The 22,186-nt window shown below is 41.6% G+C and overlaps 2 protein-coding genes across 4 annotated transcripts in view; one reads left to right on the top strand and one right to left on the bottom strand.

Moving 5' to 3' along the window:
• SIAH1 (siah E3 ubiquitin protein ligase 1) overlaps window positions 1-4,378 on the top strand; it is a 31,496-nt gene extending 27,118 nt beyond the window's left edge. For 2 of the 3 annotated variants that reach the window (XM_043599147.1, XM_043599145.1), the window contains exon 2: window positions 2,422-4,378. In XM_043599147.1, coding sequence (XP_043455082.1) covers window positions 2,424-3,272 — 849 coding nt within the window. In that variant the 5' untranslated portion in view covers window positions 2,422-2,423 and the 3' untranslated portion in view covers window positions 3,273-4,378. Of the gene's footprint in view, window positions 1-1,798; window positions 1,877-2,421 lie in introns of all 3 variants that reach the window. The other variant, XM_043599146.1, reaches the window with a different exon arrangement.
• A 5,140-nt stretch (window positions 4,379-9,518) lies between these two features.
• The window catches only part of LONP2 (lon peptidase 2, peroxisomal), a 103,763-nt gene continuing 91,095 nt past the window's right edge, over window positions 9,519-22,186 (bottom strand). The window contains exons 13-15 of the mRNA XM_043599143.1: window positions 13,625-13,832; window positions 13,022-13,212; window positions 9,519-9,931 (exon numbers count right to left, since the gene is read on the bottom strand). Of these exons, the coding sequence (XP_043455078.1) occupies window positions 9,710-9,931; window positions 13,022-13,212; window positions 13,625-13,832 (621 nt within the window). The 3' untranslated portion in view covers window positions 9,519-9,709. The remainder of the gene's footprint in view (window positions 9,932-13,021; window positions 13,213-13,624; window positions 13,833-22,186) is intronic.

Genomic DNA, 22,186 nt, shown 5'->3' with positions numbered 1-22,186 from the left:
TTGAGCTGGAGTTTGCAGTGATGTTTCTTTTGATCTGCTGTACTTTTCTCTGTTTAAACCAAGCTTCAGGTTACGTCATCACTCCTGCAGGGTTGTCCAAAGTCCCTTTAGTCCTTGATTCCAACTGCAGGGCTGCTGTAGGGTCAGGATTCTTTTTGTTGGAATTGGGTTCTACCTTTGGAGTTTGGGGAGGTTTTAGCAGCTGCTGTCCTGTAATATCTCCATTCACGAGAAATACTGGCCTCACTTCACTTGTTTTCATGCTTTAGATATGGATTTAAATCTAGCTTTCTATGGTGTTTGGGAGAATAATAAAGATACATTGTAACATAAGCCTGAATGATTGATGGTCAGTGTATAGCTATTTTGCTAGGTCAAGAAATTAAGCAAATATTTTTCTTGCTTATATTTTCCTAGTTGTATTAATGTTGAATATAAATTGAGTTTATAGTCCCTTGATGCAATTAGCTGTTTTGGTTTAGGGATTTGAAAAGGCATTGGTAGATTAGACGGTTTTGTGCTCAGGGAACCACTTTCCAATTTTAATGTTGCTCACTTAAGTGAGCAGTATAAAGTAGGCCATGAAAACAAGCATACAGCATATATAGGGGGTGTTTTGGCAATGCTAAGCCCATTGTTTCACAAGTGATGGAAAATGCACACAGATCATCATATGCACAAAGAATCTTACACCTGGGTTATACAGTGTTTCAGATGAGAACTGATTTCTGTTGTCCCTAAGTGCATGTGATAAGACACATTATGATGGAATTCTGCAGTTTTATAAACTCTTGAATTTTAGAATATTAACTTTAGTGACTGTGGGATTAATCTTTTTTTTTTTTTTTTTTTTTTTGCCACTCTGAGCCCTCCATTGAGGTGTCTATCCTTGAGTAATCTGGAACCCCAATTGCATTTATATGGTCACATTGGTAACCAGCATCGGTTTTTCAAAGTTTAATTCTTTGCAACAGAATAATGATTATAATTGGGAAAACATTAAATTTCAGACAGTCAGTTTTCATTTTGTAGAAGTAAGGCTTATACAGTTACTAGGAATATACTCTTAGGACATCAGTAGACATCTTTTGTTACCCCTGAGATAAATAAGACCTGGTATCCCAGCAAAGGTAGATTCATGGGAAAGGTGTTTGCTTTATCTTTCATTTAGTCTGACAAGTTAGTTATATTGTTGTCATTTCTTCAAGATGACATTTATCTCTTTTTTAAAAATTTTTTTTAATGTTTATTTTTGAGTGACAGAGAGAGAGACAGAGAACTAGCAAAGGAAGGGCAAAGAGAGAGAGAGAGACAGAATCCAAAGCAGGTTCCAGGCTCTGGGCTGTCAGCACAGAGCCCAATGCAGGACTCGAACCCACGAACCATGAGATCATGGCCTGAGCCGAAGTTGGAAGCTCAACCGACTGAGCAACCCAGGCTTCCCGACATTTATATCTTGAATAATTACTGCTGTGCTGATAAATGCTTCCACAACACTGGTAGGGTACAAGGAATTCTTAATCTCTTGACTATACTGTCCCCAATGTTGTGTCTCTCTCTGGTGCTTTTATCTTTATTTACCTTCTTTTTCTTTTTTGACTCTTCTTCCCCTTTGCATACTATATCTGATTTATATTGGGGAATGGAATTAGACTGGAAAGATGTACTTTCTCTAAGTACCAGACTTAGAACTTTTGAAGATGGCCCTCCATTTCTCTTCTCTTCCCCCACTTTTTGAGGTGTGGGGCACTGATCAGGGGGAAACAAGGTTAATACCTAGCTGATGTTAACGTTCTAGGGGAAGACTTACTAGAGGAAGATGGATGATGGGATAACAGCAGACCCCCTCCATTCCCCAAATCCATGTCTAAAGCAGGTAACTGTTTACCATTAGGCGGTGTTAACCAAAGCTAGTGCCCTGGTGACCCTTTGGATCACTTGTAGCTCCCTGTAGCTGCTGGTGGCTGACTCAGAATGGGAAAGAAATAGACTGAGCAGGGGAATTGAACACAGAGACAGAGGGAGGAGAAAGTCCAGTCAAAACTGATCTGATTGGGCTTAAGCTACTTAAATGGTGTTTCTTAGTTTATGCCCCAGTTTCTGTTTCAGCATTTATTCCATGTCGTCTAGTCCATCCAAGGAGATTTTTAATAGTTCTTAAAAAGGAATTCTGCATGTGTTCTGGAACATTTTGATAAAGAGCTTTGTCTGGTATACAACTCCTGATAATCAAAATGTGTAATTAGTGTAATTTATGGTTTTTAAATCCGGTGTCTGTGTTCCTTTTATCCTTTTGCTCACAGTACGTTTTGCATGAAACTTAAGTATTTCTGGCATGTAAACATTATTTATGAAACAAATGATAGTTGTAGTTATTTTTCTCCTGCCTCTTTTTATTTTTATTTATGGTTTTTGTTACAGAAATGAGCCGCCAGACTGCAACAGCATTACCCACTGGAACCTCAAAGTGTACGCCGTCCCAGAGGGTGCCTGCCCTGACTGGCACAACCGCATCCAATAATGACTTGGCGAGTCTTTTTGAGTGTCCGGTCTGCTTTGACTATGTGTTACCACCCATTCTTCAGTGTCAGAGTGGCCATCTTGTTTGTAGCAACTGTCGCCCAAAGCTCACATGTTGTCCAACCTGCCGGGGCCCGTTGGGATCCATTCGCAACTTGGCTATGGAGAAGGTGGCCAATTCCGTACTTTTCCCTTGTAAATATGCCTCTTCTGGATGTGAAATAACTCTGCCACACACAGAAAAAGCAGACCATGAAGAGCTCTGTGAGTTTAGGCCTTATTCGTGTCCGTGCCCCGGTGCTTCCTGTAAATGGCAAGGCTCTTTGGATGCTGTAATGCCCCATCTGATGCATCAGCATAAGTCCATTACAACCCTACAGGGAGAGGATATAGTTTTCCTTGCTACAGACATTAATCTTCCAGGTGCTGTTGACTGGGTGATGATGCAGTCCTGTTTTGGCTTTCACTTCATGTTAGTCCTGGAGAAACAGGAAAAGTACGACGGTCACCAGCAGTTCTTTGCAATTGTACAGCTGATAGGAACACGCAAGCAAGCTGAAAATTTTGCTTATCGACTTGAGCTAAATGGTCATAGGCGGCGATTGACTTGGGAAGCGACTCCACGATCTATTCATGAGGGAATTGCAACAGCCATTATGAATAGCGACTGCCTAGTCTTTGACACCAGCATTGCACAGCTTTTTGCAGAAAATGGCAATTTAGGCATCAATGTAACTATTTCCATGTGTTGAAATGGCAATCAAACATTTTCTGGCCAGTGTTTAAAACCATTGCATTCAGTTTCACAGAGAATAAGGCACCCATCTGCCTGCCAAGCTGAAACTTTTGGTAGGTGGAAGCTAGACACATGAAGGTAAATAAGAGGAAAGGCTGTTAAATACAGGAAACAGTTGCATGTAGTAACACTAATATATTTAAAAATAAGTCAACAGTAAACCACTGAAAAAAATATATATATACACCCAAGATGGGCATCTTTTGTATTAAGAAAGGAAGCATTGTAAAATAATTCTCAATTTGTGTTGTAGATTGAGTGTACTGTTGAAAAATACCGGGTTTTTGTTTGTGTGTGTGCCTGCAAGTTTGTGTGCGTGTGTGCGTGTGTGCGCGTGTGTGCGTGTGCGTGTGTGTGTTTTTCTTTAACCGACAAGCCATGTTGCGTGGTCTTGGACCACTGCTTTTCCCTTTGTGAGTCAATACATAGTGCTGCTGTGTGTGTATATTTTTTTGTGTGTATTTGCTAATTTTTATTAATTCTAGTTTTTCATTAAATAAATTTGACTTTCTTTTCTGTAATTCAGGTTTTTCCTCACTTTATTTTGTACCTTTTTAAAGTTAGTGTCTTTTTGATATGCATAATTGTTTATGGTAAAGTTTATACATATGTGTTCAGTACGTATTTTCCTTTCCCTCATTAATCAGTTCATTAGAAATATTTTCAATTCAACTCTTTTGTGAAGATATGAATTCCAGAAAGGAAAGGTAACATCAGAATTATCAGGAGGTATTTAAAGCAGTTATAAGATGGTCTCTGTCTCTGTCTCTTTTTCTCCACTTGAGTCATATCTTTGAACTTATTCTTTAAAAGGTTAGGGAATACTGATTTTTTTTTTTTTTTTAATTCTGGAAAAAAAATCAGGCTTTTTTCTTCCAAATATCTTGGACAAATCACTTGTTTAAAATTTGTTCTTGTATTTATTGGTTTTGCAAAAGAAGGCATCGTCTTAGACAGTATTTGTAATCAAAAGCAAATCATTTGTTTAAAAAAAGGCAGTTTGCAAAAAATGTTTTTGGTCTTTTATAATTCTCATTAAAAGAATATCTGGCAAATTAAAAACTCTTAACGTGTCTGCTTTAGCTCTAAGTTTGATTAAAATCCAAATAGTTTTCCCATTCAATTCTGTACTTCATAACTGAAAACAGTGTGCTGCATTTTGAAGTGTGATAGAATTATTCTAAGCAAAAGAATAAGTATATGGCCTCCGTTACACAGTCTTGTTTTTCTTCCCTCTCGCTTACATTTGTATTCTCACAATTCTGTTAGGAGACTAATTGTAATTAGTTAAAATGCTGATCACTTTTTCCCCCTTAAGAAAAAGAAACACAATAAAGATGAGTTAGTATTTCATAGCAAAATGGTTATGAGCCTGGGCTCTACAGCTGACTTCCAAGGACCTACATGCTGTTCTAGTTCTGTACTTATCAGCCATGGGACCTTGGGCCCCAGTTTCCTAATGTGTATGATAGGGTTAATTATGGTAGCTACCACACAGGGTGAGATGTGATACCAGTAAGTTAACCTAGAACAGTGCTTTGCACACAATAAGTACCCAGCAAATGTTAGCTGCTGTTATTATGCCTTTAACCAGAACTGTATCTTTAACTTGCTAATTACCCTGAGGCACCTGACAGGATTCTGAAATTGCCTTCTGAATGGCCAAAGATCATTTTGTGTGGTTTTTACAGGTGCACTGAACTTAGAAAGTCAGTTAAAATTAATTTGGACTACCCCCTTATCCCACCACCAATTCTGGATACCAGAATTTACTTCTGGTAACCATTTCCAGGAAATGAGATTTGTGTAGTCTCTTCCCTGACATAAGCATTATTTTTTGAATTGGTTGTAACATCTGCTTGTATAGCCATTTTTGTGGTGAAAGGTCAACCACAAAGGTGTATCTTGGTCTATTCCTGTTAGCATGTGTTTTTAGAAAAGCAGTTTTCCCTCCTCCTTTGATGTATTGAATACTTTGGTGGAAGTGTATCATTTGTTTTTAAAATATTTTGAAGTGTTTCTCGGATTATGAAAGTAGTGTGTCCTCAGTGTAGGGTTTGGGGGTTAGAAAATGGCACATGCAAGAGAGAGATGTAGGCGTCCAGAGATGACTGGGAACATTTTTATTTTTCTAGTCCTTTGTGTATTTACGTGTGTTTTGATTGTTTATAACCCCTTCATGCCCTCACACATAACACAGCCAATGCATAATTTTAGACACCATTTTGGGAAATGTTTGTGAGGATTAATTATAATTTTATCCAGTTTCCTGATGTTAGATACTGCTTTGTCCAATTTATCCATGTAAATCTTTTCTGGCTATTTATAAATAACCTGTGAACATTTTTATATGTTTCCTGATTCTATCCTTGGGATCCTTTTTTTTAAGATCTTGTTACTTTTTTTATCATCACTTTCTGGAGAGGTTTCAATGGACACAGAGTAGCAGTGTGTAGGATTTTCTCTTTCATTGTAACCTCATGTTTTGCTATTTTATGCAAATTAAGATAGTAAATTTTGTCTACTGTAGTAAACAAAATGTAATTTGACAGCTATAAGGTTGACATCTTAATCTTAACTATATTTTAAGTCATCTTCATATTCTTGGTCTAGAGGGATGATGAGATCTATAGCCATTTCTTGGTCCACTTGAGATTTTAATCATCTATGTTATAATCAGTGTTCTTTCTCCTATTAATGCCCTGCCCTGTCATTTGGTGTCTTGGTGTTTTCTTTCAGGGAATTGTATAGGGTGGGATAGGTGATCTTCTTAAACTTTGTTCTTTTGCGTTTATACATACATGTATTTTTTAATGTTTATTTTTGGGAGAGACCGGGGGACAGAGGATCCCAAGTGGGCTCTGCACTGACAGTGAGTCCAATGTGGGGCTCGAACTCCATGAACCTGACATCATGACCTGAGCTGAAGTCTGACACTCAACCTACTGAGCCACCCAGGTGCTCCTCTTTTGTGCTTACATTCTTAAACTTGAATTTGTTCTGTTGGGTTGAATTATGGGCCAGTTTTATATGTTGATTGTTGGAGAACAGTTTTTTGTTTTGCTGATTTTTATTATAATGATTAGTTTTTTAAGGCCCACATTTCTTTCTGCAAACTACATGTGGCTATAGAAAAATCGTGTCCTCCTGCGCTTAATTATGGGAAAGTTTACTTCATTTTAGTGGTTCCTAATTGGAAAATACGAAGTCAGCCTACTATACCCTCAGCACTTGATTACCCCACAACATGGATGGCATCTAGTCCAGTGAGCTCCTGGTGGCGTAGACATCACTAGGCACGGTGTCCAAAGATGGGTGTCTGAATCCTGTGCATTTCAAGCAGCCACTACCAGAGATGGCACTGGAAATGAAACCCATTTGCATCCCACTCTTACGAAGAGAATTTGTGCTATGAGCAGAAAGCAAGTCTTGACTAATGTCAAGGAAGAGAAGGAAAGAAGGAAATCTTTGTGTTTCACTCAGCACACACACATTTTTGCCCCCTCTCTTACACTAAAAAAATTCAGGTAGGTTTAGTAGCCTTTTTTTTTTTTAATTTTTTTTTTTTTCAACGTTTATTTATTTTTGGGACAGAGAGAGACAGAGCATGAACAGGGGAGGGTCAGAGAGAGAGGGAGACACAGAATCGGAAACAGGCTCCAGGCTCTGAGCCATCAGCCCAGAGCCCGACGCGGGGCTCGAACTCACGGACCGCGAGATCGTGACCTGGCTGAAGTCGGACGCTTAACCGACTGCGCCACCCAGGCGCCCCAATAGCCTTTAAATACCACTCATTTAAATACCAGGAGATCTTATTTGTGATCAGATTTATAAACTGTTGTTAATTACTTTATGATCAGATGCCATTTTTCACTGTAATCTAAAGCACTAAAAACCTCTGCCCCTGATAATATGGTTAGTGGTCAGGTTCAAACAAAAGAGGCAGAATCAAGTAACAAATGTGTATTCCTTAAGTAGACCATATAGAATTTCTTGATTACCAAGACACCTAAAGCTTTAGTTTTCATACTTGAAGAGTTTTAAAAGCTCATATGTAAAAGCCATGCAGAGTACTGGTTAAAATACATCCCAAGGACTCTCTAGCCCTACTGAATTAGAATTTCTGAGTTAGTCAACATTTTCAATAAAAATCCCCAGCTGGTTGTGATAAAAAGAGTGTTTAGATAACACTTTAAACATAATGCTAGGAAAAAATACTCAACATCATTAGTCATTAGGGAAATGCAAATCAAAACCAAGAGATGCTACCTCACACCATGGGGATGGCTATTCCCAAGGTGGAAAAGTGGCCAGGAGTGGAGAGACTGGGATCTGTGTGTATTGCTGGCAGGAACGGCAGATGGTGCAGCTACGGAGAACAGTTTGGTGGCTCCTCACAGTTAGGCATGGACTCCTCCTAAGAACAGCAAGTCTATTACTGGGCATATACCCCAAAGAATTGACCAGCAGGGGACATGGCTAGTCGTACACTCATTATTAGCAGAACTCTTCACAACAGCCAAGAGGTGGAAACAACCCAAAGTTTCAACAGATGAATGGGTAAGATGGGGCTCGTGAACACAGTGTCATGTTATTTGAAGAAATGAAACTCTGATGCATGTGGTCAGCATGGATGAACCCTGACAACACACTAAGTGAAGTAGGTCACATACGAAAGGTTACATAATTGGCAAATTCATGGAGAAAAGGGGGTGGCTGGAAGACGGGAGTCATGGTTCAGAGGGTAGAGTTTAGGATCATGAAAAAGCTCTGGATAGTGCTCGCTTCGGCAGCACATATACTGAAAAAGCTCTGGATATAGATAGTGGTGATGGTTACACACCATTGTGAATATAATTTCCCTGAATTACACACTTAAACTGGCTAAAATGGTATATTCATTTGTCACAATAAAAAGTGAATGAAATGAGAAACCAAAACCAATCCCAGAGAAACAAGGGTCATACTGTTGGATAATGTCCTACACACCTGGGTTTTTGCCATTGGCTCTTTAGAAAGGGGTGCGTGCTGAAGCAGGGGGCGCCGGGGATGCCCTACTGCTGCTCAGATGCGTACAAAGCTGTGTGTTCAGGACTCTTAAGGAAGAACATGGGTTAAGTCCCACTTTGTGTTCTTTTGCTACTTCTGGGTGTAATGAGTCAGAGCGATCTGGGTATGGATCAGCTCCCTCTGGTTGCTGACAATGAACATTGTATTTTCCTCCCCCGTAAAGATGGCTGAGAAGTGTGAAGTCCTAACAGTGAGAGGATAGTCCGTGAAATGTTTTTAAATGCCCTGATGCTCTCGCACCAGCCATAAAGAACCCTAGATCTGGATGTGGGATTCCAGAACACATTACTGGCAGGTATTTAGGTAATTTGCAGACCCCATGCTCTTCTGAGGCATTCCCCAGTATCTACATGTGTTCCAGCATTCTGTTAACACAGGACTGTGAACGTCAGCATTGTTTGAACCTTGCATTGTCCTCAATCTTCACGGGAACACGGACTTCAGTACTATTGCTTGCATTTTACAGGTAAGGAAAAGCTAAGTAATTGGAAGAGCCCGACTTCCTTCTCCAGAGCCCGGATTAAGTCACAGGAGAAGGGACCATGGAAAGTACTGGATCTGGGAACTGGCACAGCAGACCGGGAACAGATGGGAAGTGACAAGAGTCAGGATACCAAGTTTGGGGACCCTCCCAGGGTGGATGGCTGCCTCTCTCTGGAAACCGGACTTTTTAACATGATGTGTACTAACATGAGCCACCAGCCTGGTGTAAACGATCACTTTCTGACTGCCCCTTCCTTCAGCATTAGTGGCACCAGTACCAGGGTGTGTAGACCTCACCACAGCTTCACCTCATTGAATAGTTTCCACAAAGACTAATGGTGATATTTTCATCTTTGCCCAGTACCCCTTCTATGTTGTTTTTGGGATTTGATAATGTCTCCCGGTGACTCTGCTAAGGTCTATACCAATGGTTCCTGATGTTGACTGTGCATCAGAATCCCCTGCAGGGCTTCCCAAAGCAGATTTCTGGGCCTTCACCACCCAGAGTTTGATTCAGGTCTGCTGGTGGGCCTTGAGAATTTACATTGCTATCAAGTTCTCAGTACAGATGCTCCCGTTCAGGCATCACACCGAGAACTGATGCTGTGTACCTCTCCAAGGCCAGTAATGATTCCACTGAAGACAAGAATTCAATTTTTATCAATCCGTTTATTCAATTAACATTTCTATAATCAACACCAGCCATTTGAGTGAGGTTACTGTCGTGATCATGTTCAAAGATTAGGGACACTTAGCCTACCTCTACTGGTATGAACAAAAACCTTTTCTGTGCCCTTTGGCACTTCATAACTTGCAATTCTGAAAAGTCGGGATTTGGGCCTACAGTTTGCTATTTAAGAGACCAGGTCTGGTCTTGACAATAAAGCCACCATCAAAAGCTGCATTAAGAACTTCATCCAGGCAGCTTGCTGTAACAAAACTTAAATCCTGTCGTACATTGCCCGGGATTTCTTCAAGGTCTTTTTCGTTCCTCTGAGGAATAATGACTTGCTTCAATCCTGCTCTGTGTGCCGCCAGCACTTTGTCTTTAATCCCACCCACCTAGGAGGAGAGAAGAAAGTTACTCAGATTTCTGGACATCCTCCGGCTGTGAAAAGATCCCTGACCCAACTTTTTTTCACAGCTATTTTAAAACGTCTAAATCATCTTCCATTTTGTTACAGCATGAGCTAGGAAAGCCATTAAAAAGGTTAATAAACAGTAAATTGTTTTACATTTCGTGTTCAGTCCTTTTAATGGGGGAAAATTCTAAATTTTCAGTAATGAGCACCTTTTATGTCCATGATCCCTTTTTGCACTGTCAAGGTTAATATTTATATTCCATTCTGTAATCAAAATCTTATCTATAGGTTCATTCTGAAAAAGCATTACATTATCTTGACCACAAATACCATTCCTATAGAGCTTAGTTGGGTGCCAGGATCTCTCCTTCTGTACAGGTTTAAAGCCATAACCTTTGTGCCACTTGATGAAGAAAATCTATCCCAAATGATCTAGGCACTTAGGTGGTTTTAAAGTATGTCCACAATGGTCCCTTCATAAAAGGTGGAGTCTAATTCCCCTCCCCCTGAATGTAGGTCAGGCTGAGTGACTCATAAATGGAATGTGGGGGAAGTGATGCTGTATGACTTTCAAAGTCCTACAACTCTCGTAGAAAATGAGAGTTGCTGCTGCTGCTAGATCTCTCTTGGATCTCTTGCCCTGGAGGTAGCCAGCTGCCATGTTTGAGATCACCCAATAGCCCCCAGAGAAGCCCTAAGGTGAGGAACTGGGGCTTCCTGCCAACCAGGACCAATCTGCTAGTCATGTGAGTGAATCATGTTGGAAGCAGCAGATCCCCAGCCCCAGTCAACCTTAAGATGACTGTGACTGGGTTGCTGTCTTGACTGTATGATGGGATCCGGAAGCAGAAGAGCTCAGCTAAGCCTCTCCTGAATTCCTGACCCACAGAAACCGTAAGAATAACAAACACCATTGTTTTGGGTGGTGTGTTATACAGCAATAGACTCCAAATGCAGCTCTCAGTCATACCACCCAGAACACATAAGCCCTGGAGACAGCTCTCAGAGCCCTCCAACCACCTGCACTGACACTGGCTGCTCCAGGCCCTCCTGCACAGCTGTCCTCCTCTTTCTAGGCTCTTCGGTATGCTGCTGAAGTACACCTTCCAAGTACCTTCTTCACAAAGAATCTAAGACAAACAGACTCCTTGCATGTATGAAAATAACCACTTTACTTTCACATTTTATTGAAGGTGTATACGAGACTGGACTTCAAGTCATTTTCCATCAGAATTTTGAAGGGACCGTACATCTGGTGTCACTGAGGAGAATGAGAGAACTTTCTCCTTGGTTACCTGAAAGGCTTTGGGGACAACCTCTTTCTCCCAGCTGGTGTAGACCCTTTCAATCTGAAGATAACCTTCAATTCTAGGAAACGTTCAATTCCATTTTCTGTCTACTAGAATGCCTGATAGCTCAATGTTGGATCTGCCTGCTTTTTCTATTTTTTTCTGAACAGTTCTTTGACTAATTCTAAAACAGTTTTAAATCCAAGTTCTGTCTTATTCTCTGTTCTTGAATGGTCTTTGCCAGCGTTAGCAAGTCTTTCTCTTAAATGCTGCTGCTTTTCTTCTGTCTCATGGGACAGGTTTAAAACTGGAGGCTTACTCAAACTTTCCCCGTGGGGCTGGGAAAGCCTGGACCTGGTTGAGTGCAAGTGGAAGAACCACTTATTCTATGGAGATTTCTATGAAACCCCTCATTTTGTTTCCCATTTCTTTCCTGCTCTCCTGGTCTGTGCTTTCTGGTTATGAGCCCTTGCTTTTCCCAGATTCCTGCTGGGAAGACTGTCTCTATCTCCAATTGTTTCATCAGCCAGGATACTTTCTTCCAGAAGTTGGCTGAACTCAGCTGCTGACTCCCCGCTCATTTCTGAGTGCTTGTATTGCCTTCACTCTGCTTAGTCTACCATCTTGAACTAGGAGGTTGAAGAGTTCATGGTCTGTAAAGTATTTACATTTCCTGTTACTAGCACAGCTAGTATTAACCACCGTTACTGTCTCTTGGAATGCAGTTAATTCCTGGGTAAGGTAGAAGAAAAGGGATCAGACATTCTTTTTGAGTAGACCTACTAATGTATCATAAGAATAGGGTTTAGAATATGGTTGAATTCCTGGTTGAATTTTAAAAACTGATATAAGTTTATTTTGCGAGAGTGTGAGAGACAGAGGGTGCACGTGAGAAGGGGAGAGGCAGGGAAAGGGAGAGGGAGAATCCCAAGCAGGCTCGGAGTTGTCATTGCAGAGCCTGATGTGGGGCTCAAGAGATCATGACCTAAGCTGAAATCAAATCAGATGCTTAACTGACTGAGCCACCCAGGTGCCCCAGTTTTGGTGATCTTAATTGGTGATTATGATCCACTTTCACCATTACCTCATAAAATAAAGGTGCTCTCAGAATAAAGAACTTAAGTTTCTTTTCTCATTGTGCTGTGAACCTGCCCAAATTCTGTTATAGACTGGTACTGGTAATTAATGACTTAGAACCCTAAATGTTCACTCAAGTTCTCTGCATTTTATGTGTTTTTAGAAGTAGTTTAGGGTATGGCGGGGAGCCCCAAAGCTCCATATATATAAAGCTTTTTGAGGATTCAGCCATTAGACAGGGCTAGTCTTTGTTATAGTTTCCATTTTATACTTATTTTTCTACAAATCTATCAACTACAGTAATCTAAATTATCTACAGGAGGTCTCACAGGAACTTAAAAGGTTGAAAAATTCGCTTACAGTTTAAAAATAGCTGCTACCCTGTTTTACACAAAAGCTATCTAGTTAACAATTTGCTAACTACAACAGTCTCAATTCTTCACCTCAGTGGCTGACATCGCCGATGACCAGACTGATACTTTTTTTCCCCTCATGAGTCTTCTTTCTTAGAAGGGAAAATATGGGGAAAATTGTCAGTTTTTTCTTTTATTTCATCAATATTAAAAAATAGGAGTTAGTTACAAAGTATAAAAACTTAGTGTTTTTTAAACGAAGGTATTTTTAGGAAGAAGGCAAACTACTATGAATTTAAACTTAAAATTAAAAAAATTGAAAACCATATAAATCACTTTCTTAAGACTTACTGGAAGAACGAGACCCCGCAATGTGATTTCTCCAGTCATGGCTACATCCGAACGCACCAGCCGCCCACTAAAAAGTGAGGCGAGACAAGTTACTATGGTAACTCCAGCAGATGGTCCATCTTTTGTGACAGCACCAGCTGGGAAGTGCAGATGGATGTCTGTGTTGTCAAGAAGATCAAAACTTCCAGAAGCTTAAAAAAGGAAATAAGGATTTTAATGTAGAAAAATTAAACCTGTTTTTTTCCCTCTTAAAAAATAAAAAAGATAAAAATGACTGTTGTGGTTAAATGAATCCCTCAAAATATTAATGGGCAGTATAATCAGAGTGGAGGTCTAGAAGAAGGATTTCGTTCTACTCTGAGTGGAGCTGAAAACAAACCCTCGGAATTAGTTCCTAGTTTAGGCACTAGCCAGATAGTCCTAAAATGGGAACTAGAATTTTCTAAGGGCGTTTAAGCAAAGGTTTATACTTTACTGGAGGTATAACTGTTAATTTAAAGCTCATCTTAATCCTTGTCACAGAACTGTGAGATGCCTCCCGAATCACGATCCAACGGCTCTTCCTTGCTACGGCTGTACCTCTGCCGGGGCTAGGCTGCTCACCATTGGTCAGATGGTATTTCTTTGCGTTGCTGCGGAGCCAGCTAATCGCGAGATGGGCAGACTCCTTCATGACATCTCCTAGCTGGCCAGTCAGAGTCAGCTGACCTTCGCCATCCATTCGGCTTGCCTCCACGAACATGATTTCCCCACCTAAGGGGGTCCAGGCCAAACCTATTGCCACTCCTGGTTGACTCAACCGCTCAGACACCTTGAGAGAAAGGAGAAAAATGATCAGTTCAGTCAACAACAGCCATTACTTCCCAGCTGGCTAATCACGTTACCAGAGCCTACTTCTTCAGTTTAAACTGAACTCAAAGCTTCAGCTCAAAGTACTTATTACTTCACATGATTTGAAGTCACCACTTAGGATGTGTGGCTTTTCCACCAGAAGAAAAACTAAACTTCCTGTTTGGCATTTATCAGAAACAATTTTACCTTAGAATATGTTGAATAACTTTAAGAGCCACATCTAGTTCCTGCCCTAATTTTGAAGGAACAAACCCAACTGTTTTATCTATGAATATTTTTATTAGGCTACATATTTATAAATACTCCAGAACCTACCTTCATTTGTTTCAGAAAGCAGAAGCCCTTTCTCAAATATACGTTTAAGAACCATTAGCTCCAGAAGACGAGTGTGAAGGTAGATATTAAAACCCTTAGATCTTACTTCTCTGCCACTTTCCTTTCTCTGTTACTGCTGCAGAAACACTATAAAATATTACTTCATGATGCCCAAGATCCTTCTGCATGCGCTTAGAGGCTTACTGTGTGCCCTCACTGCCACTGTAAACTGAACGTGTCCACTTGCCCGAAACCACGAGCCAGGTGATGAAGCCAAACAGTTCATCCAAGTTATGAAAGCACATAAAACCTAACAGTACAGCTGAAACACAATCACCCTCTGCGCCTCCACATTTCTTATACTACAGAAGTTCTCCGTATCAGGAACAGGGCACATGTCAACCCACTGCTAATGCAGATATGAAATTCTTCCACCAGAGGGAACATCCTCACTGAGAGCAGCAGGATCAATGATCTGAGTTTCTGGTTAAAGGGCTGGGTTGATGATTTTATTCCTTTTCCAAGGGGCTTAGATGGTGAAAATCTTGACTTTAGAATACTTCAGAATCATATGAGGCATTCACGAAGGCTATTGGGCACTTATATTTAGTGGTAAGCCGTATAGCATTATTTTAAAAGTTTGTTTCATATTTACAAATTTAATTCTAATTAACTTCATATTTGATAAGTTACAGAGATTTGGAAGTCCAAACTATAGTATTAGTTGAGCCGATACTGTGTACTGGGTTTCACTTCTCTCCGCTTTACATTTGTGTAAACCTGTTCTAGATTTACTTGAAGAGAAAGACAAAAGATCAATATGCAAAAGATCAGTGTTATTTAAAAAAAGTTCAACGTTTGTTTATTTTTGAGAGACTGAGGCAGAGCACAAGCAGGGGAGGGGAAGAGAGAGAGGGAGACACAGAATCTGAAGCAGGCTCCAGGCTCCGAGCTGTCAGCACAGAGCCCGATGTGGGACTCAAACCCACAAACCAGGAGATCATGACCTGAGCTGAAGGTGGACGCTTAACTGACTGAACCACCCACGTGCCCCAAGATCAGTGCTATTTAAGAAAAATGTAGAAGCAACTATTTAGAAAAGTGTTCACAAGGCTTGCTTTCTTTCTAATACAAATCACTTCTCTATACCTTCATGAAATCTACCTTGGGTGGGAATTTGCCCACGGTTCCTGTCTTACCACATGGCTCTTTTCTAGAGCAGAGTGAACTTATCCTAGAGAATTATCCTCAGTGCACTGAATCATGTGTTAACAGAAAAAGCCATCTGGCAGAATTCTGTTAGCCATAACAAGAACCATCCCTTTCTTACAGCTCAATCCTCAAAACTCATTTGTCAGAATAATACCAAAAATGTCCCCAAAGGGTCAGGAGTAAGGTGCTTGTTGATTACTATGTCACTTTGAGAAACCAAGCCAGTTTTCCAATATTCTCCATCTGTTGGGAGGCCTGGTACTTGGGGTTGAGGAACTGATGCATTGCTAATTGAAAGCATGGGGGGCAGGTAAGTACAGAAGGCCAAACCAGAATCACACAGGCCCACAAGCACTGTATTCTGACTTGATGGTAAGTGTTCTCATGTTAACCTGAAGATGGGAAAATGACAAATCTGTGATTTAACAAAACACAGGTAGGAGAACTGACGGGCTTGATTACCAGCAAACCTAGCACCTCTGTGATTTAAAGCTAATAGCAGTTATCGAAGAGGTAAAGAATCTTTAATTCTTAGACTTGGAATCATACTTTTTTATTTTTTTTAAGATTTTATTTTTTAAGTACTTTTTACACCCAACACCGGGCTTGAACAACCCTGAGATCAAAAATTGCATGCTCTACCAACTGAACCAGGCAGGAGCACCTGGAGTCACACTTTTTGAGGGCATGTGTTCTGAAACTGTAACAATCAAGCATCAGGTTTCTATTTTTCCCTCAGAGATGATGGGAGTGCAAGTAAATGTGAATGTAAGACACATGCTCCTTTTCTGCTCATTTTATTAACCCCTTCTTACACAACAATTTGTTTTCATTTTTTTAATTAAGAACATTTTTTAAATGTTTATTTTTGAGACAGAGAGCGAGCGAGCGAGAGAGCACATGCGCGAGAGCAGGGGAGAAGCAGAGGGAGGAGACACAGAATCCGAAGCAGGCCCCAGGCTCTAAGCTGTCAGCAAAGAACCCTACATGGGGCTCCAACCATGAAGTCATGACCTGAACCGAAGTCAGATGCTTAACCAACTGAGCCACCCAGGCACCCCAATAATTTGTATTTCACAGCACTCCTTAAAAAGTGAATTGATACGGGGGCGCCTGGGTGGCTCAGTCGGTTAAGCATCCAACTTAGGCTCAGGTTAACGATCTGGCTTGAGTTTGGGCCCCGCATTGGGCTCTGTGCTGGCAGCTTGGAGCCTGGAGCCTGCTTCGAGTTCTGTGTCTCCCTCTCCCTCTCCCCCATTCACGCTCTCTCTCTCCCTCAAAAACAAACATTAAAAAAAAAAGTGATTTGACACAATAATTTCAAAACTATGTTTATCAGTACTTTTCTATTACTTTCTAATTCCATTAGTAGTCTGTGGAATCATCAGTTATATTAGCCAAGATGAGCCTCGGCTTGAAGTGGAGAATGCTTTCCCCCCCCCAGATGTCAAAGTGGAACACGAGCATTTCAAGTTCACTTCTGTCATTCAATTTCCCACCTGTATATTTTTGTGCTTCCATTATCCTGATCTGTTAACTACATCTTGTTCAACAAAAAAGATCAATTTCTTCTGTAATAATTGTGCAATCATGTAAATCAATCATCTAAATATGCAGATTGAAGAAGTGTTGAAAATATTTAATGAAAAACCTAATTAATGGTTGCATTCTTAACAGCTCAATGGACAGGAGTGTTTAAGGAGCACTTGCGTACTAATCATGGCCAATTTCCCACTGTTCATCCCCCTTGATTAACCAGAAAGAGTGATAATTGATTGAAACAGTAAATACGTACAACTCTTTGTGACTGTTCCAAGCCCAGATAAACGCTCACAGCTTTATTACCTTATTTACTACTGCAGCCTCATGAGAGGGATCAAGAGTTTTAAATTCATTCAACAGTGCTTTACAGAGCATCCTGAGCTAGGCTCCATTACAGACTGAAGGGGCCGGATATCAAAGTGAATACCTCTTAGAACTGACAGACTACTTGAGGACATTAGATGAAGGCACAATTCTACTCCAGCACCGAGAGAGGATGACAGAAGACCTACCGAGTGCTTTCATCTACAGAGCCTTGAAGAGGCAGGAATCCCTGTCTGGGAGCTGGGACAAGGTTATGGAAGAGGCTGAGCAGAATCTTAAAATATGAGTAAGAGTTTGCTGGGCAGAGAAGGGCCAGGAAGCTATCAAAACAGAGAGGCCAACAGGTGCCAATGACTGGATAATTCCAGGGGCCTCCTTTCCAGGGGCAAACTCAGTACCACACTGAATGCACAACCCGAGCCCCCAGAGGGTGGTGATCCACGTGCAGGCTGGTTAAGCAGTGACACACTGTCGACTGGTTTCTCTCAGACCTTAGAGAGCGTTTCTGCTCCCGCAGGGCCGTCACCGCAGCAGCTACCCATCTGCCAACTTCTTTAAAGTCTTTGTATTGAGATCCTAAGCCTGCAGTTCATGAATATTTGATTTTTCTCCTTGTAAATTGGTTTCCGTTGCGTTTACAAAAGGTAAGGTCAGATCCCATTTGCTTTGGAGAGTGGCTGGGGTCCATGACTGTCCGCTCTCAAAGCCGTGTTAAATAGCCCCCGTCTGGCCTGATGCCACACTGCAGAGAGCTGGCTGCTTTCAGAGCCCGTCAGTAGAGCCTTTTCTCGGCATAACCCATCCGTGGTGGGCGCTGGGCCAGGCCGCGTGTGCAGCGTCGGTGCTGTAGTAAACAGCATGTTCAAATGTTATGGAACCGAGAAGTAATTTACCACCGCGATTCTTTTGGGCATTTCATTAGTGTTTACACTCTGCCCATTTCTAGCACCTGATTTTGTCTGTTTGAAAGATAAGCTGATGGAATCTCCTGGAATTCACCTTTGGATGCATTCTATTCAAGATGTTTTAAAAAATCTGCATGTCTATCTTCTTTCCTTTAATATTATTTCTTAAATGACCTTCAGATACGGACTTTTTGTACACCACTGCAGGAAGCCAATACTGAGGCTTTAATACAAAATATGAACAGAGTCAGTAATATTCAGATATCTAACACAATTTCAGGACTAGCAGGATGGACAGAACGTAGACACTTAAGGCACGGATGACTGGTTTTCTGAGGCTGAAAATTAAATTTACCATAAAGACTAGAGCTTACCTGTTCTTCTGTGTCACTACATTTACAATCTGAGAGTTTAAGACTGTCACCCCCCGGAGATATTTAGTCAACTGCAAGACTGGCCAGCTAGGATATGTACCCAGTGATGTGGAGGCTTCTCCTGCTTTCACTGGGGTGCAAATGAAAATTGTAAGATTCTCATTCCCTGTCCCGTCCCTAGGGTATTCATGTAACCAGTAAGAGTAATTACAACTGAGCTGTTATTAATGGCAATCTCCTAACTGACCAGATTAAATAAGATTAAATAGCTGTGATTTGATTCTGTACCTCGATGTGGCCTAGCCCGTGCTTCTGAGGAAGGACTCTAAAGTAGCGTGCCCCATGTCAGCACACATGGCATGCAGGCCGCCTAGGCTGCTGCCGACACCTGCACCCATGCCTGATCCTTCGCACCTTTTCTTCCAGTGCAGGGAGATCTTTCCTTTCCTTTTTAAAAGTGCGTTTACTTGAACTTGTTTCTTTAGGAAATTTCCTTGTATTGGAAAAGGTGACTATGATACTGTCCCTAAGTTTGAAATCTAGACTAAGTTCCCAGAACTCATTTTCCCACCTGTGTAGGGAATTCTAAAGGAATGTTAACTGTTAGTAAAAATGTGCCGTCTTACTTTCTCCCTCACTGTTCGTTTGTTAGGTTGGTCACACCTTTGGTAGTAACATATTTTTGCAGATTCTCTTTGATGAGAGTAAGTAGTTAGGGGTGGTATAAGACTATTAATTGTAGGTATAAAATCAGGACTACAAAAACAGTAAAAACAACCTTCTTTTTAAAATATATGTATTTTTTTTTGGTGATTGGGGATGGTCCTGTTAGTTTTTACAGAGTGCAGTGGTTGCAGGAACTAGCATTGTTTTTTTAGCATGTACCAGGCACTATGTGGGTGTTTTATATACATTACCTCACCAAATTCTAAAATCCACCCAAACACATACATACAATTACCCCCTGTGTCAGATGAACACATCACACTTGGGGAGGCTGGGCTCATCACCAGGTGAGAGACAGGCCTCCCTGCTCCTCTCAGACCTTCTTCCTCCTTCCTTCTCCTCAACCCCTGTTTACTGCAGCTGGCTTTCCCACATTCATTCCCTTCTCCCCATTTTCTGCTTTCAAACACTATTCTCCTTCCTCACCACCCCGCATCCTGCCATCATCTATGTCATGCTAGCATCCACCTCCGGCTATCACCTACGGTGTCCTCAGAAAACAGCTGATGCTCTTCTGCTTCCTGGATTCTGTGTTCTCTGAACACCTCCCCAGTTCCAACAACAGTTTCCTCACTGTAACTCAGCCACTCTCCTCTGGGCCCTTATCACTAACAGATACCACACCACCTCTGAAACCTGATTAACCCTGCCATCCCTGATCGTTTTCTTCTCCTTCTAGTTCGCTTGTCCTCAAGACCATTGCTTTCTGCCACCTTCACATCATACACTTGCTCTGTCCTAGCTTCAGTTCTCTCCTTGTGTGACAAATGAACCTGTGTTCCAACATTATAACCGTTTTCTTGTGAGGGACTCACTATTTGTGCCCCTTTCCTCATTACCCCCACAAAGGGATCCTCATCACACACATGCCATTTCCTGCCCTTCACTCTTGGTCCCACCCCCAGCTCACCTTCCCAAAGACTCTGTACCCGCTGACCCTCTAGCAACATCCATCCTACCCTCTCTACGGGATCGCTGTTATCAGCAAACAGGGCTCCATTTGGAAACATTCTTCTTGTGGCCTCCACACTCCCTTTGAGCCACCTCATTTCTCTGCAATCATTCACAGCTTCTGAAAAGAGTTGCCCACACACTAATCCACTTTCCTGTCACCTCCCACTCTTTGTCCAACACACTCCCAAATCGACCATGCCCACCACTCCCTGTGGACCGCCTCTTTCGAGGTCATGGACTTCCATGTCAAAGCTAATACACAAACAGCAAACACATTTGGATGTCCCCTCCTTCATGAGGGTTTGTTTGTTTGCCATGCTCCTTTGTTTTCATGTCAGCATAAAACCTATTTCCCTCTTACCTGCCTGTTACTTCCGAACTTTTTTTTCCCCCCAGGGCTCCTCTTCTTCTCCATGACCCTAACTGTTGGCATCTTTAGGGCCTGCCCTGAGGCTACTTGCTTTTTTCTAGGTATACTTTTCCCTCTGGTGACCTTAACATTTCTGGGACTTTAAATATCCTCTCTTTTCTGACAGTTCTTTAATTTATACCTCCACCTTAGACCTCTCCTCTGAGGGACAGGCCTGCATGTCCACATGTCTCCTTTCCTGTGCCTTGGACATTTCACACTTAACATGTTCACAACGGAGCACCAGCCCTTGCCCTCCATGCCTGTCTTTCCCGCCTCAGTAGATGGCACCGCCATCCAAAGATCCTGTTGCTCCCACCTGATGACTGTGTCCTTTGTTCCCTGTCCATCATCCACCAGCAAGCCCGAGTCTACCTATAAAATGAGCCTCCAATGGTGCTGGAGCAGTGGCCCTGACGTCAGTCCTGCCTGTGTGCCTTCCTTACAGCACCACCCTCAACCTGGAATTATGTGTTAACCTGTTCATTTTCGCTATGGAAGTATCATGAAAGGAGAGACTGAATCCTGCCTGTTCACTACTGTATTTGCCAGCAGTGCCTTAATGACTATTTACTGAACGAATGAAACTCTAGAAGAAAATGACAGACCCTAGACTTTTATCTTTATGGAGAACATAGGCATTTAAACCAAAAAAGGTGCCTTATAACACTGTGGGATCACCTCTACACATACTCCAACATTCTTAGTGTAATGTCTCTGCAGACTTTTTACCTGGGAGTGCATGAAGAGCGACAAAGACTGGCCACTGTGAATCCCCTGTGAGAACCAAGGCCTGCCCAGGTGCTGGTGCTCCATCTCTCTCACGTGAGAAACAGATCACACCTCTGGAGTCAGGCCTGAACCAAATCTCAGTTCTGGCAAAAGATGTGTCTTCTTGCAAGTTATTTAAACACTCTAAGCCTGTTTCCTCATCTGTTCTTGGAAAGAGGCCATAACTGAGGATTCAAAGATGTCTTACTTGTGAGAGGGTCTTCTGTGGTGCCTGATACCTAACAGATATACACAAAAAGTAGCCAAGAAACCCATCCCAACCTCTCCCATTCCAAAACACAGCACTACATTTGGTAAGAATATAAACAAAAATCTGACGTAGAGCAGATGGCGTTTTTTTTGGAACTGCCATACTTCAAGCCATTCTCTTTTAGCAGAGAAGGGCAGGAATTAGCTTGGTCTGACACAGTATTGAAGAAGAGCAGAAAGAATACTAGACTTGCCATCAGCTGGTCAGAGTCTGAATACTGACTTTGCCATTTGTACCTTATGGATTTAATCTCATTTGATCTCTTCAAACTTCTTCCCGGGTGTAAAATGGAAGACTCCCAGCACAGTCATGGCCCTCAGGGACAACAAAGAGATGTTCCATAAATCTTAATCTTGGAGACGCAAAAGCTCAGGCAAGGCTGATTAAGAAGTTTGGAGCTGAAGGTCATCAGACCACTAGAAGCAGACAGAAACCCCAGGCTACAGGGTGAAGTCTCTCAAGTGTGGAAAAGATGAACGAAATGTTCCAAACTCCCAAATACCAGACCTA

This window comes from Prionailurus bengalensis, chromosome E2, assembly GCF_016509475.1.
Source record: "Prionailurus bengalensis isolate Pbe53 chromosome E2, Fcat_Pben_1.1_paternal_pri, whole genome shotgun sequence".
Taxonomy (NCBI): domain Eukaryota; kingdom Metazoa; phylum Chordata; class Mammalia; order Carnivora; family Felidae; genus Prionailurus; species Prionailurus bengalensis.
This window is presented reverse-complemented; position numbering and strand designations above follow the sequence as displayed.